At 39.7% G+C, this 13,926-nt stretch overlaps 1 protein-coding gene across 1 annotated transcript; it reads left to right on the top strand.

The window, feature by feature from the left end:
* The first annotated feature begins 19 nt into the window (after window positions 1-19).
* Window positions 20-13,023, top strand: LOC137131526 (P-selectin-like). The gene is made up of 10 exons (XM_067512911.1): window positions 20-175; window positions 6,566-6,748; window positions 7,369-7,551; window positions 7,667-7,861; window positions 7,934-8,113; window positions 9,934-10,116; window positions 10,738-10,770; window positions 11,027-11,221; window positions 11,294-11,473; window positions 12,837-13,023. The coding sequence occupies exons 1-10, from the start codon at window positions 106-108 to the stop codon at window positions 12,896-12,898; spliced, it is 1,464 nt and encodes a 487-aa protein (XP_067369012.1). The 5' UTR covers window positions 20-105; the 3' UTR covers window positions 12,899-13,023.
* Window positions 13,024-13,926: the final 903 nt, after the last annotated feature.

Raw genomic sequence — 13,926 nt, 5'->3', positions numbered from 1 at the left:
ATATGTGGTTGTGTAATCACACTGGGTGGTCCATGTCGGTGCCCTCAGTCGCTCCCTGAGGGCTCGAGCTGCACACTAACAGAGGAATTCTGCTCTCAAAGCAGCATGCACCCGTCTTTGGTCCTTCTGTTTCTTCATCTGTGGGGGAATGTGGGACTTTCTTTATCACAGACTGGTAGGAAGACATGTTTTGTAATGCCTGCTTTTAAGTTCTTACAATTATAGCTTTGAGGAGACACAGACAGGGACACATACTGTGTGCAAAGACAACAGAATGACTATTTTCAGACGTGCTTTCATTTGCAATAGAATTTATATTGGCGTAGATGAAATTGTTTCTATAGTATTCTATTTCTGTATTTGTGTCTTTATTTCTGTTGCTTTTATTCTAATTTCTTAGTCCAATGTCAGCACCTGTGTAATAAAGCAGAGTGAATTATTATGATGAAGCATCTGATGAGCATTCTGACTTTAAACACTGGTTTTGTTTATGTCCAGCTCCGTCCCACCAGCTCTTTTCATCTGTATATAATGCAATCGGGTAACAAGGTGATGTAAGCTACCAGGATTTGGCTTATGACAAGAGATAGACACAAAACCTGCCAAAGCAGCAGAATCATGGAAGTAAAGGCAAATGCAGACTAAAGAGTCTACTGAGGGAAATGATGGTAAAAATACTAATTATGACGTAACAGTAGATACTGTATTGTTGTTCAAAGTCACAGTTCAGTTCGAATGACAAAATAACCACAAAGACTATTATGGTGCTAAAATTGCATTTAGTCATTTGGAAAGTGCTTTTATTTCAAAGCAACAAGTGAGATACAAAAACAAACAAAAAAAACTTCCAACTTAAGGAAAAAAACATAAGACTCAAGTGCAAGATGATCTACAATTAGGTACAACTGTGCATCTAATGTCATCCAGCACAGCAGCTGTACCATTTTTTTCAGTAATAACATTTCTCCACTCAATTTAAAAGTTATTGAAAGGGACAAAAACTTAATGTAATGGACTCCAGTTAAACTCCACCACCCACTTTGACCTTTGAACACAGAACTATCACCTTTCTGACATTTTCAATGTAAAAACTGAGAAAAAACTGAGTTTATGGCAGAGCTGCTGCACTAAATTGTACTAGATTGTACAGTTGTACCTAACGTTGTGGCTGATCGGTGCAAAAGTGCACTGAAGAAAGACAAAAATAGCACAAAGAGCAGACTGGACCCTGCACGTGAACATGAGCATTAACTTAGTGTGACCCATGTTACAGGGTGCACTATCACCTAATTTCACAACATACTCAACGAGCAAGAGACTTACAGCTTATTAAGATATATACCAGTATCAAATGTTAAGGCGGAATTAATAGTACCCTGGTATTGTGCAATATTTGAATTTTTATGGCAATTTAAGCGTATGAAAGTAGACAAAACAGCCAGTTATTGGAAAAGCTTACTGCAGGGAGATGCCACACCAAGCCCCAACAAACACCAACCACACATGCTAAAAAAAAACAAGCAACAACACTGCAAACGTGGTTATATACGTCCCTATTGTGCATGTCGTCCACTCAGTGTTAACAGGCAATGAAGAGGGGCTGAGGCCTGGGGTGTTCCCCACAGTTCCTTTCTTGGTTCTACAAAATAATAGAACTACATTTAGTAATACTGCGAGTGCAGGGTTCACAGTAGAAGCAATAAAAGTAAACAATGAAAACCAAGTAAATATAAGTCATTTAAAAACTTGCTCAGCTGGACAGTTGGTTCCAAACTTCAGCATAAGCAGAACAGCAGACTGACGTCAAGTCCTGTGTATTTTTACCTACGAAGGCTTTTCTGGCTCATTGTAGACTTAAGAGTTCAAATGGCTCCACACAGCAACACACCAAATAAATTTGGTGAGTTGTCCTGCCAGGCTCAGACAAAGAGATAGAGAGTTACATACACCTGGCGTAAGAAGGGCAGCCCAACCTCCCTGAAGGCTTTGGAGTACAACCCTTGTCATTTTAAATCATTTTTTTTGTATGTTCATAATTAGTAAAAGAAAAAAAAAAAAGCTAAATTATTGCTATAAGCTAACAGAGAATGTGCTTAATTCCAGATCTTAACTGATCTGTTCTCTGGAACAAAGAATATGAAAATTATCTGTGATTATTAACTATTATTAATTAGGTATTTAAGCTATATTTAAGGTATTTTGAAATTAACTTTCATAGGTTTATTGCATATACATTTTCATATACACTTCCCGTAACCCATAACATCAGCAATAAAATCTCAATCTCTCAAAACACATGTATCTTTTGACATCCATTTCATCATTGAGTTAACTTCTCCAAGGAGCCAATCTCCAAGGAAATGATTGTTTACTGTATATTCAATGTGCCCTAATACTTTCAACTTCAACTTTATTTTATTTATATAGCGCCAATTTACAACAAAGTCATCTCAAGGCACTTTACATAATAAAGTCCAGACTACACAAGTATGTAGAGGCAACCCAACAAATCCCCCTTGAGCAAGCCCTAGGCAACAGTGGAAAGGAAAAACTCCCTTTAACGGAAGAAACCTCCAGCAGAACCAGGCTCAAGGTGGGCGGCCATCTGCCTTGACCGGTTGGGGTGAGTGGAAAGTGAAGGGGGAAAAGAAAAGAGCAACAAAAAGCAACAAAAAAACATTATACAGGTGTTAGGACACAAAATTAATAGCATACAGTGGTGACAAATAAATGTATAGAGAAAAAGACGAGAGGAGCTCATTGCACTTGCAGGAGTCCTCCAACACTCTAAACCTATAGCATCTTAAGTAGGTTGAGTGAGCAGTTTTAACTATAAGCTTTATCAAAAAGGAAGGTTTTAAGCCTAGTCTTAAAGTATAGAGGGTTTCTGCCCCCCAAATTTGTATTGGAAGCTGGTTCCACAGGCAAGGAGCTTGATACCTAAAGGCTCTGCCTTCCATTCTACTTTTGCAAACTCTGGGAACCACAAGTGGGCCTATATTCTGGGATCGAAGTGGTCTAATCGGGCAATACAGAACTATGAGATCTTTTAAATATGATGGAGCTTGACCATTAAGAGCTTTGTATGTAATGAAGGAGCGTTTTGAATTCTATTCTAGATTTTATGGGAAGCCAACGGAGAGAAGCTAGTGAAGGTGAAATATGATCTCTCTTTCCTAATCCAGTCAGCACTCTTGCTGCAGCATTTTGGATTAACTGAAGGCTTTTTAGAGAGTTATTAGGACACCCCAAGAGTAGGGGATTACAGTAGTCCAACCTAGAAGAAACAAATGCATGGACCAGTTTTTCGGCATCACTTTGAGACAGGATGCTTCTAATTTTAGCAATGTTCCATAGGTGGAAGAAGGCTGTTCTAGAGATTTGTCTTATATGTGACTTAAATGCCAAATCCTGGTCAAAATAACTCCAAGCTTCCTCACCGCAGTACTGGAGGCCAAAGTTATGTCATCTAAAGTAACTATATTGTTAGACAGCATATTTAGAAGTAGGAAATTGTAGGACATCCAGGACTTTATGTCTTTTAGACATGCTCCAAGTTTGACTAATTAGCTAGTATATTCTGGTTTCACAGATAAATAGAGCTGGGTAACATCTGCATATCATTGGAAGTTTATGGAATGTTTCATAATAATTTTGCCTAAAGGTGACATATACAGATTGAAAAGTATTGGTCCTAACACAGAGCCCTGTGGAACTCCATAACTAACCTTTGTGCAGAAAGAGGATTCATCATTAACATAAACAAGTTGGAAGTTGGAAGATTTAAACCAATGTAATGTGGTTCCTTTATTCCCAAATCCATGTTCTAGTCTCTGTAATAAAATGTTGTGGTTAATGGTATCACATGCGGCACTAAGGTCTAGTAAGACGAGTATGGAAACAAGCCAATTATCTGAAGCCAGGAGAAGATCATTGGTGGCTTTTACCAGTGCTGTTTCTGTTCTATGATGAACTCTAAATCCTGACTGAAAGTCTTCATACACATTATTCCTGTAAAGGTGGTCACCTAATTATTTTGCAACTACTTTTTCAAGGATTTTAGAGATAAACGGGAGATTTGATATTTGTCTATAGTTGGCTAAATTTAGGTAGCGGTTTGATTACAGCAACTTTATAGGCCTTTGGTACATAGCCAGTTTCTAAAGATAGGTTGATCAGATCTAATATGAACGTGTCTATTAAAGGTACAACATCTTTGAGCAATTTGGTTGGAACAGGGTCTAAAAGACATGTTGTTAGTTTTGAGGAAGCAATAGTTGAACTTAGCTCAGCGGTATCTATGGGTGTAAAGCAGTCTAAGAGGGATTGGGACCTTATCGAGGATTCTAGAGCTGTTGTACATGAAGATCTATCTGTAATATCTGTAGTGAGGATCTGGTGAATTTTTTCCCTAATGGCTACAATTTTATTAGTAAAGAAAGTCATGAAGTCATAGCTGCTCAGAGTTAAGGGAAAACTTAGCTCAACAGAACTATGGCTCTTAGTCAGTCTGGCTACGGTACCGAACAGAAACCGGGGGTTGTTCTTGTTTTCCTCTATTAGTGCTGAATAATATGCTGTTCTGGCAAAGTGTTTTTCCAGGCTAACCGGGATTCTTCTAAATTAGTGGAACGCATCTTCCTTTCTAACTTTCGTGACGCCTGCTTTAAGTTGTGCATTTGGGAATTGTACCATGGAGGTCGGCTCCTCTGATTCACTGCCTTCTTTTTCAGAGGGGCAACTGTATCTAATATCATACGTAGTGAGGCTGCAGAATCGTCAACTAAATAATCAACTTGTACAGGAGTAAGATGGCTACTCACCATAGTATTGACACATGGTGGTGGAAAAGATGAAGAAATAATTTCTTTAACTTTATTCACAGCATTTTCAGATAAACATCTGCTGTAGTGGATTTTTTTTCTTAAGTTCTGTATAGTCCGTTATTGTAAATTCAAATGTTATTAGAAAATGGTCAGACAGAAGAGAATTATGAGGAAACACTATTAAATTATCAGTTTCAATGCCATATGTAAGGACGCGGTCCAATGTGTGACTAAAACAGTGAGTGGGTTTATTTACATTTTGAGAAAAGCCAATTGAATCTAGTAATGAATTACACGCAGTGTTGAGGCAGTTACTGTCAGCATCTACGTGAATGTTAAAGTCACCCACTATAATGACTTTATCTGTACTAAGCACTAAATCAGATAGAAAATCTGAACATTCTATCAAAAACTCAGAATAAGGGACTGGAGGATGGTACACGATAACAAATAATAGTGGTTTTTGAGTTTTCCAGTTTGGGTGTGAAAGGTTAAGAGTAAGGCTCTCAAATGAGTTATAACTATGTTTAGGTCTAGGGTTTATTGATAAGCTTGAGTCTTCTACTGAATCAGACTACCCAGGCCAGCCTTTGCTCCTCCAGTGCATCAGTGAGCCTTCACTACCCATAACCCTGTGACCAGTTTCCCTTTCTTGGATCAAAGATCAACGGCTTTCGGCTCGTCCCTTCAGGGGTCGCCACAGCGGCACGTTGATTTGGCTTGAGCTTTTACACCAGATGCCCTTCCTGCCGCAACCCTTCCTTTTTTGTCCGGGCTCGGGACCGGCACCAAGGTTGCCCTTGATGGCTGGGTGGGGCCATTCGAACTCACTGCCTTCTGCATCCCAACCCAATGCTCTAACACTGGGAAACCGTGCCCCCTTGAAGTGTTTTTGTTAATTGTGACTGCTGCAGACTGCAGATATCACACAAGAGCTACCGTTTTGAAGCGCTGACCCAGTTGCCTGCCCACAATATTCAAATATCCATACATTCCCAAATATCTAATAGAAACCAAAGGTAAATACTGATTTGGGCAACTGCGGCGCAGGAGGTAGAGCAGTCATCCATCAACCACAGGGTTGTTGGTTCGATCCCCAGCTCCTCCTGTCATAAAACACTAAAATCCTGACTTATCTGCTCCCAGTGAGTGTAGGCCAGCTGCATCACAGCTCCCCCATTGCTGTGTGAGTGTGTGTGTGATTGTGAGTGTGAAGCGGTGAATAAGGAGCAGTGTAAAGTGTTTTATAAAGTGCAGACCATTGCTATGACACTTAACCATCCAAAGAACTGATCATTAGTGAATGTAATAATAATTATACCTAAAAAATAACCATGAATTATTATTTCTACCAGTTCTAGTATTATGGTGTACTGCAGTTCTGCATGTTGTGTGTCCAACTGGTGTTGCCGTACCCCTGCAAAAGCTGCTGCCTGACCAGAGAGGATTAAATTTTTCATAGAGCCACTGCTGTGGGTTGATACAATTACTATCACTTGGTGTTTTCATCCATTACATGTATTTGTTCTGTGAGCATAGATCACACATTCAACACACGTAAAAGAGCAATATATGTATCATCAGTGCAGTAGGAGGTTGAGGTACTAGGCCCAGACCTGCATGGCAGCAGGCTGGAATGGGGTTGTTCCTGTCACACTTTATCCTTTACTGGAAAATGTTGTAACTTTATTATTCCCCTTTTCTAGATTAATACATTTAAACAATTTTTTTCCTTCCAGCCCTACAGTGCCCAGTGATTCACATAAACGATACTATTCAGGTGACCGGGGACCCAGAGGAAGCAACCTACGGCAATGTACTTCGATTCAGCTGCAAGTCCAGGACTGAAATCCTGTATGGACCAGCAGAGATTTATTGTGATGCAAATGGAATGTGGAGTGATAATCCTCCACGCTGTGAAGGTACAAACTGAACACTTTATATCTTACTACTACATTCAAATGCTAATTCAATTCCGATCTTAATGTTATTAGACCTGAGAACCCAATTTTGGAAACATACAGTTTACTTTCTGGACCAAAGTTACCACATCTGTAAGCAGCACATCTGCCCATTCGATACAACACAGCTGGGAACATGGGAAACCTCTGTCCAAAAGTTTTGATGTCCTCAAGTCATCGCAGTAAAATTATCAAACATTCATCACCATAAATAGTTTGTAAATATCATTCTTTTAGAATTGTTTTTGTTCATTAAACAATTTTTATCAGTTGAGATGTGATAGAAAAAAAAACAAAAGACAATGGAGATGCAATAAAAGTCCCCAGTTGCTCTAAAACATGGGACATTGCAAATTCATGATTAGCCTCTTTTAGATTTTTTACTGTGGAAAAAGCCACAGGAAGTATTGGATTATGTCAATGGATCTGTTAAGTGATATGTTCTCTGGAACACGAAAGAGTGTTGGTACAAGGAACATGGAAATCATCTGTGATTATTAACTGATTATTAACTGAATTCAATCCTCTATTTGTACAGATTATTATTGTATGTTCATGCTTGTGTGTATATCCTTCAACAGCTGTAAAATGTAAAGTACCTGAGATTGAACATGGTACAGTGACTGGAGATATCACAGATTACAATGAACATGAAATCCTGTATTTTGAGTGCAATGCTAGATATGGAAAGTCTGAAGAAAGACCTTCAAGATGCATAAAAATGGGACAAAGAGCAGACTGGAGCCCCACACCTGCATGCGAACGTGAGTATTAGCTGATAAATGACATTTATCATTTATATGTTTATAATTAGTAAAAACATGCTGAATTATTGCTACAAACTAACAGAGAATGTGCCTAATTCCCCAACAACTGCAGAAATTAAATGCAAACTGCAAGTTTCACAACTTGAAGGAACCAGATATGACCCTCCTCACAGAAATGTGTTTTCACCTGGTGAGACTTTGAGAGTAACATGTGAAGCGAGGTACTGGATTTTTAACCCTCGGGAGATCTCAACAGTAATTACTTGCAGAGATGATGGACAATGGACCAGTGATCCAACATGCAAAGGTATAAAACTACATGAACCCATTATAACATTGTTCTTTACTCTGTGATAGTTCAACATGTCTGTTTTCTTAGAGGTTACATGCAGCCGTCCAAATGACCAGCACATTTCTTACTGGGACAACTATTGGCAACGAAAGAAAACACTGGGGGACACTGTAAGATACAGCTGTACATCAGGCTACAAGAGCACTAACGGAGCCACCAGGGCCACATGCACAAGAGATGGATGGACTCCAGATCCACTTTGTCAAGGTATTTTGAAATTTACTTTCATAGGTTTATTGCATAAACATTTTCATATACACATCCATTAACCTATAACATCAGCAATAAAATCTCAGTGTTTACACAAAAAGCACATGTATCTTTTAACATTGAGTTAACTTCTCCAAGGACCCAATAATTGTTCCCATTCTGAAACATAACTGTTACGTCTCTCTGCTATGTTCTGCATGCAAAACATCCTCAGTCCAAGAACAGTGAAATGTCTAAATATTACTCTCAACATCTAACTGGTTGAAAATTGTTGGACAGAAGCAATAAAGGCTGCTACAATTATCAGAGCAAGCTTAGCTCTGATATATAATTTACTGATGCTGTGGGGAAATTATCGTTTATTGTATATTCAACGTGCGCTAATACTTGAGGGTTTAGTGTTTTGTCCAAACAAACGTGGTGAGAAACTTGGACGAGATACATCTTGCCAGTGGGAGCCAGGAAGCAAACCACAAACCCTGCAGTTCATGGACAGCTGAGCCACAGTGCTGGGCAAGAAAACCAAGACGTTGTCCCATAGTCTTTTAAGACTTTGCAACGCGAGGAGGGAACACGCTGGATCTTGTTTACACAAACATCCCTGGCGCGTATCGTGCGGAGCCCCACCCCCATTTCGGCTACTCAGACCACATCTCGGATATGCTTATTCCAGCATACAGACCGCTCGTCAGACGCTCTAAACCGGTTCTGAAACAGATGAAAACCTGGCCAACAGGAGCTACTTGTGCTCTTTAAGACTGATTTGAGTGCATTGACTGGGACATGTTTAGGGAGGCCGTAACCAACGGCGATTCCATCACCTTGGAGGAATACACGTCAACAGTAACCAGCTACAGCAGCAAGTGCGTTGATGATGTCACCATCTCCAAGACCATCACCACACGATCCAACAGCAAGCCGTGGATAAATGCTAACGTGTGTGCGCTGCTAAAACAAAGAGACTCTGCTTTCAGAACAGGGGACAAGATGGCCTTTAGAACAGCAAGGGCCAAACTGTCCCGTGCCATTAGAGAGGCGAAGCGCCCACACACAAAGAAAATCCACGACCACTTCCAAGACAGCGGAGACACCCAACACATGTGGCAGGGCATCCAGGCGATCACGAACTACAAGACAACTTCACGTGCTTGTGACCGCGACGCCTCCCTTCCAGATGTGCTGAACCACTTCTACGCCCGGTTTGAGGTACAGAACAACGTGAAGGCGAAGAAGTCCCCTCCTCCTCCCAGTGACCAGGTCCTCTGTCTAACCACAGCTGAAGTGAGGAAAACTCTATGCAGAGTTAACCCACGGAAGTCTGCTGGACCAGACAACATTCCTGGCAGAGTGCTCAGGGAATGTGCAGAACAGCTACCGGATGTCTTCACAGACATCTTCAACATCTCCCTGAGCAGCAACGTTGTTCTTACGTGCCTCAAGACAACGACCATTGTTCCCGTGCCTAAGAAGTCTACTGTCTCCTGCCTCAATGACTATCGTCTCGTCGCGCTCACACCCATCGTGATGAAGTCCTTTGAGAGGCTCGTCAAGAGGCACATTAAGTCCCAACTCCCAATCTCCCTGGACCCCATGCAGTTTGCGTATCGTCCAAATCGTTCCATGGACGATGCCAACGTAAAAGAGCAATATATGTATCATCAGTGCAGTAGGAGGTTGAGGCACTAGGCCCAGACCTGCTTGGCAGCAGGCTGGAATTGGGTTGTTCCTGTCACACTTAATCCTTTTCTAGAAAATGTTGGAACTTTATTATTCTCCTTTTGTCAATTAATATATTTGAACAATTTTTTTCCTTCCAGCCCAACAGTGCCCAGTGATTCACATAAACGATAATATTCAGGTGACCGGGGACCCAGAGGAAGCAACCTACGGCAATGTACTTCGATTCAGCTGCAAGTCCAGCACTGAAATCCTGCATGGACCAGCAGAGATTTATTGTGATGAAAATGGAATGTGGAGTGATAATCCTCCACGCTGTGAAGGTACAAACTGACCACTTTATATCTTACTACTACATTCAAATGCTAATTCAATTCCAATCTTAATGTTATTTGACCTGAGAACCCAATTTTGGAAACATACAGTTTACTTTCTGGACCAAAGTTACCACATCTGTAAGCAGCACATCTGCCCATTCGATACAACACAGCTGGGAACATGGGAAACCTCTGTCCAAAAGTTTTGATGTCCTCAAGTCATCACAGTAAAATTATCAAACATTCATCACCATAAATAGTTTGTAAATATCATTCTTTTAGAATTGTTTTTGTTCATTAAACAATTTTTATCAGTTGAGATGTGATAGGAAAAAAAAACAAAAGACAATGGAGATGGAATAAAAGTCCCCAGTTGCTCTAAAACATGGGACATTGCAAATTCATGATTAGCCTCTTTTAGATTTTTTACTGTGGAAAAAGCCACAGGAAGTATTGGATTATGTCAATGGATCTGTTAAGTGATCTGTTCTCTGGAACACGAAAGAGTGTTGGTACAAGGAACATGGAAATCATCTGTGATTATTAACTGATTATTAACTGAATTCAAGCCTCTATTTGTACAGATTATTATTGTATGTTCATGCTTGTGTGTATATCCTTCAACAGCTGTAAAATGTAAAGTACCTGAGATTGAACATGGTACAGTGACTGGAGATATCACAGATTACAATGAACATGAAATCCTGTATTTTGAGTGCAATGCTACATATAGAAAGTCTGAAGAAAGACCTTCAAGATGCACAGAAATAGTAGACTGGAGCCCCACACCAACATGCGAACCTGAGTATTAGCTGATGAATAACATTTATCAGTTATATGTTTATAATTAATAAAAACATGCTGAATTATTGCTACAAACTAACAGAGAATGTGCTTAATTCCCCAACAACTGCAGCAATTAAATGCAGACTGGAAGTTTCACAGCTTGAAGGAACCAGATATGACCCTCCCCACAGAAATGTGTTTTCACCTGGTGAGACTTTGAGAGTAACATGTGAAGCGAGGTACTGGATTTTTAACCCTCGGGAGATCTCAACAGTAGTTACTTGCAGAGATGATGGACAATGGACCAGTGATCCAACATGCAAAGGTATAAAACTACATGAACCCATTATGACATTGTTCTTTACTCTGTGATAGTTCAACATGTCTGTTTTCTTAGAGGTTACATGCAGCCGTCCAAATGACCAGCACATTTCTTACTGGGACAACTATTGGCAACGAAAGAAAACACTGGGGGACACTGTAAGATACAGCTGTACATCAGGCTACAAAAGTACTAACGGAGCCACCAGGGCCACATGCACAAGAGAAGGATGGACTCCAGATCCACTTTGTCAAGGTATTTTGAAATTTACTTTCATAGGTTTATTGCATAAACATTTTCATATACACATCCATTAACCTATAACATCAGCAATAAAATCTCAGTGTTTACACAAAAAGCACATGTATCTTTTAACATTGAGTTAACTTCTCCAAGGACCCAATAATTGTTCCCATTCTGAAAATTAACTGTTACGTCTCTCTGCTATGTTCTGCATGCAAAACATCCTCAGTCCAAGAACAGTGAAATGTCTAAATATTACTCTCAACATCTAACTGGTTGAAAATTGTTGGACAGAAGCAATAAAGGCTGCTACAATTATCAGAGCAAGCTTAGCTCTGATATATAATTTACTGATGCTGTGGGGAAATTATCGTTTATTGTATATTCAACGTGCGCTAATACTTGAGGGTTTAGTGTTTTGTCCAAACAAACGTGGTGAGAAACTTGGACGAGATACATCTTGCCAGTGGGAGCCAGGAAGCAAACCACAAACCCTGCAGTTCATGGACAGCTGAGCCACAGTGCTGGGCAAGAAAACCAAGACGTTGTCCCATAGTCTCTTAAGTTTCAGGGTTTATCACAATATTTACTTTTTATTTGTTTTCATCCATTACAGTGGTTTAGCACATGTATTTGTTCTGTGAGCATAGATCACACATTCAACAAATGTAAAAGATGTATGTATCATCAGTGCAGTAGTGGTAGGAGGTTGAGGTACTAGCCCTACTAATCAATCATCCAGCACTAACTTTAGCTATCATCACTAATTTGCCTAGAAAGTTAATTACCGCATGTGTGTTTTATGGAGACATCAGCCTCAACAAAGCAGGAGATCAGGTGACGTAAAGGTGAGTGTGTAAAGAGCAGCACGAACAGCCCTGCTGGCTGTTCAAATTTACTTTTAAGTGAATTAAAAACAATTTGCTAAACCTTGGCCACAACACCTTTATATTATAATATATAGATTTCTGTTTATTTCATTGTGGTCATGATTGTATTTTAATAATAACTAATCTCTTGCACATAAAACAAGAAAGTGCCAAATTAAAAAGACAAAACACAGCCATGTCATCCAAGTCATGTCATCTGGAGGCATTTTACAGCTAGAAATAGAGCGATATTTAGAAATAGGGATTATAGGGAAAGTTTAATATAATAACGTGAAGGCGTCCTTTAATTATTCAAGTATGCAGAAATTTCTTTTCGCTATAACTCAGAAGGAAATACTGCTTTTCTAACTCGCTCTATGCTGGTTGGAGGATTTGTTGCACTCAGGAATAAAGCCAAGTTCCATATTTTTAGAGCTTGCGGAATGAGATTCCAATAATTTTGCAATGTTCCTTTAAAGAAATCCCCTTTCTTTGTACCAGCTCAGGTTATCTAGAGGTGTTGGACTCACCTGAGTGCTGCCACTCACAGCTGCAGCTTAAGTGCTAATTACACCGAAGATGAAGGCGGAGACGGCGATAACGAGGACAACAGAACATACGAGGACAAATCTGACAAGACACACAGTAAAACAATCAAATAAAAAACTAAACAAAACTGTAATATAAACATTATGAATGAAGTAGTTTTGAATGTATAAATCTCACCTACATCCAGAAGTGAACTTTCGGGAACATGTTTTTCTGTTTGGAATATTTTTTCCCACACAGGAAACATAATTTTGAGAAATAAACATTTATCGATGGGAAATGAAAACAAAAACCCTGAATATGAACATAATAATATCAAGTGGGGAGATTCCTGCAGTTAAGCAGTGAAAAACAAGTCATATGTTGACCGATGTTGGTTTATTCCACACATCAGCAGTTAAAACAGGCACTGTGAACGTGGAAAATGTGGCTTTTACAATAAACTGAAATCACCTAAAGCTAAATTTCTACTGTCTCAACACGTCCTCAGTAAATCTGGACAAACACAGACCTCTGCTGGTAACATTGTCCAATTTCAGCAGCAACCTGCAGCAAAAGCAGGCATCCACAGGGGTCAAATACCCTGAAAGCCGAATAATTTAATTACTGCAATAGTTGAAAATGTTCACATTTTATGTTAGTGATATATGAAAATTGAAGGTAAAAATGTGAAGCTGGCATTGAACAGAATTAACTGTTAGGGGACGAAGGCCCGATCTTGTGTCATCTGCTCTGCCTTTCTGTTGGTGATTTTGAGTAAGAGCATTTCCACAGTGGGTCAGGGCTCCTGGCGTATCAGGCCAGTAGAGGACTGCCAGCTTGTGAATTAGCAGATCGAGCACCGAGCCACTAGAAAACTGTTTACGTAATTAATCTCAGTCGTTTTTTTACCATTGCTTACTATTGCAATTTGACTCTGTTGTAGAAATTCTCCCTCTTCCTTACTCAAGTTCTACTAGATCATCGGAGAATGGAAACAGGACTCAGCGTGATAAGCCATCTCCATTTAATACATCCAGAAGATGTGGTTTATTGCGTTACCTGCCC

Source organism: Channa argus, chromosome 8 (assembly GCF_033026475.1).
Source record: "Channa argus isolate prfri chromosome 8, Channa argus male v1.0, whole genome shotgun sequence".
Taxonomy (NCBI): Eukaryota; Metazoa; Chordata; class Actinopteri; order Anabantiformes; family Channidae; genus Channa; species Channa argus.
Note: the sequence above shows the minus strand (reverse complement) of the source record. Positions and strands in the feature narration are given on the sequence as shown.

What these genes read in the sequence shown, in the direction of transcription:
- LOC137131526 (XM_067512911.1), top strand. Translation starts at nt 106, where the DNA reads ATGCACCCGTCTTTGGTCCTTCTGTTTCTTCATCTGTGGGGGAATGTG. An exon ending in TCCAGATCCACTTTGTCAAG is followed by an intron (nt 8,114 to 9,933) that starts GTATTTTGAAAT and finishes TTTTCCTTCCAG; the next exon opens with CCCAACAGTGCCCAGTGATT. An exon ending in CAGTGATCCAACATGCAAAG is followed by an intron (nt 11,222 to 11,293) that starts GTATAAAACTAC and finishes CTGTTTTCTTAG; the next exon opens with AGGTTACATGCAGCCGTCCA.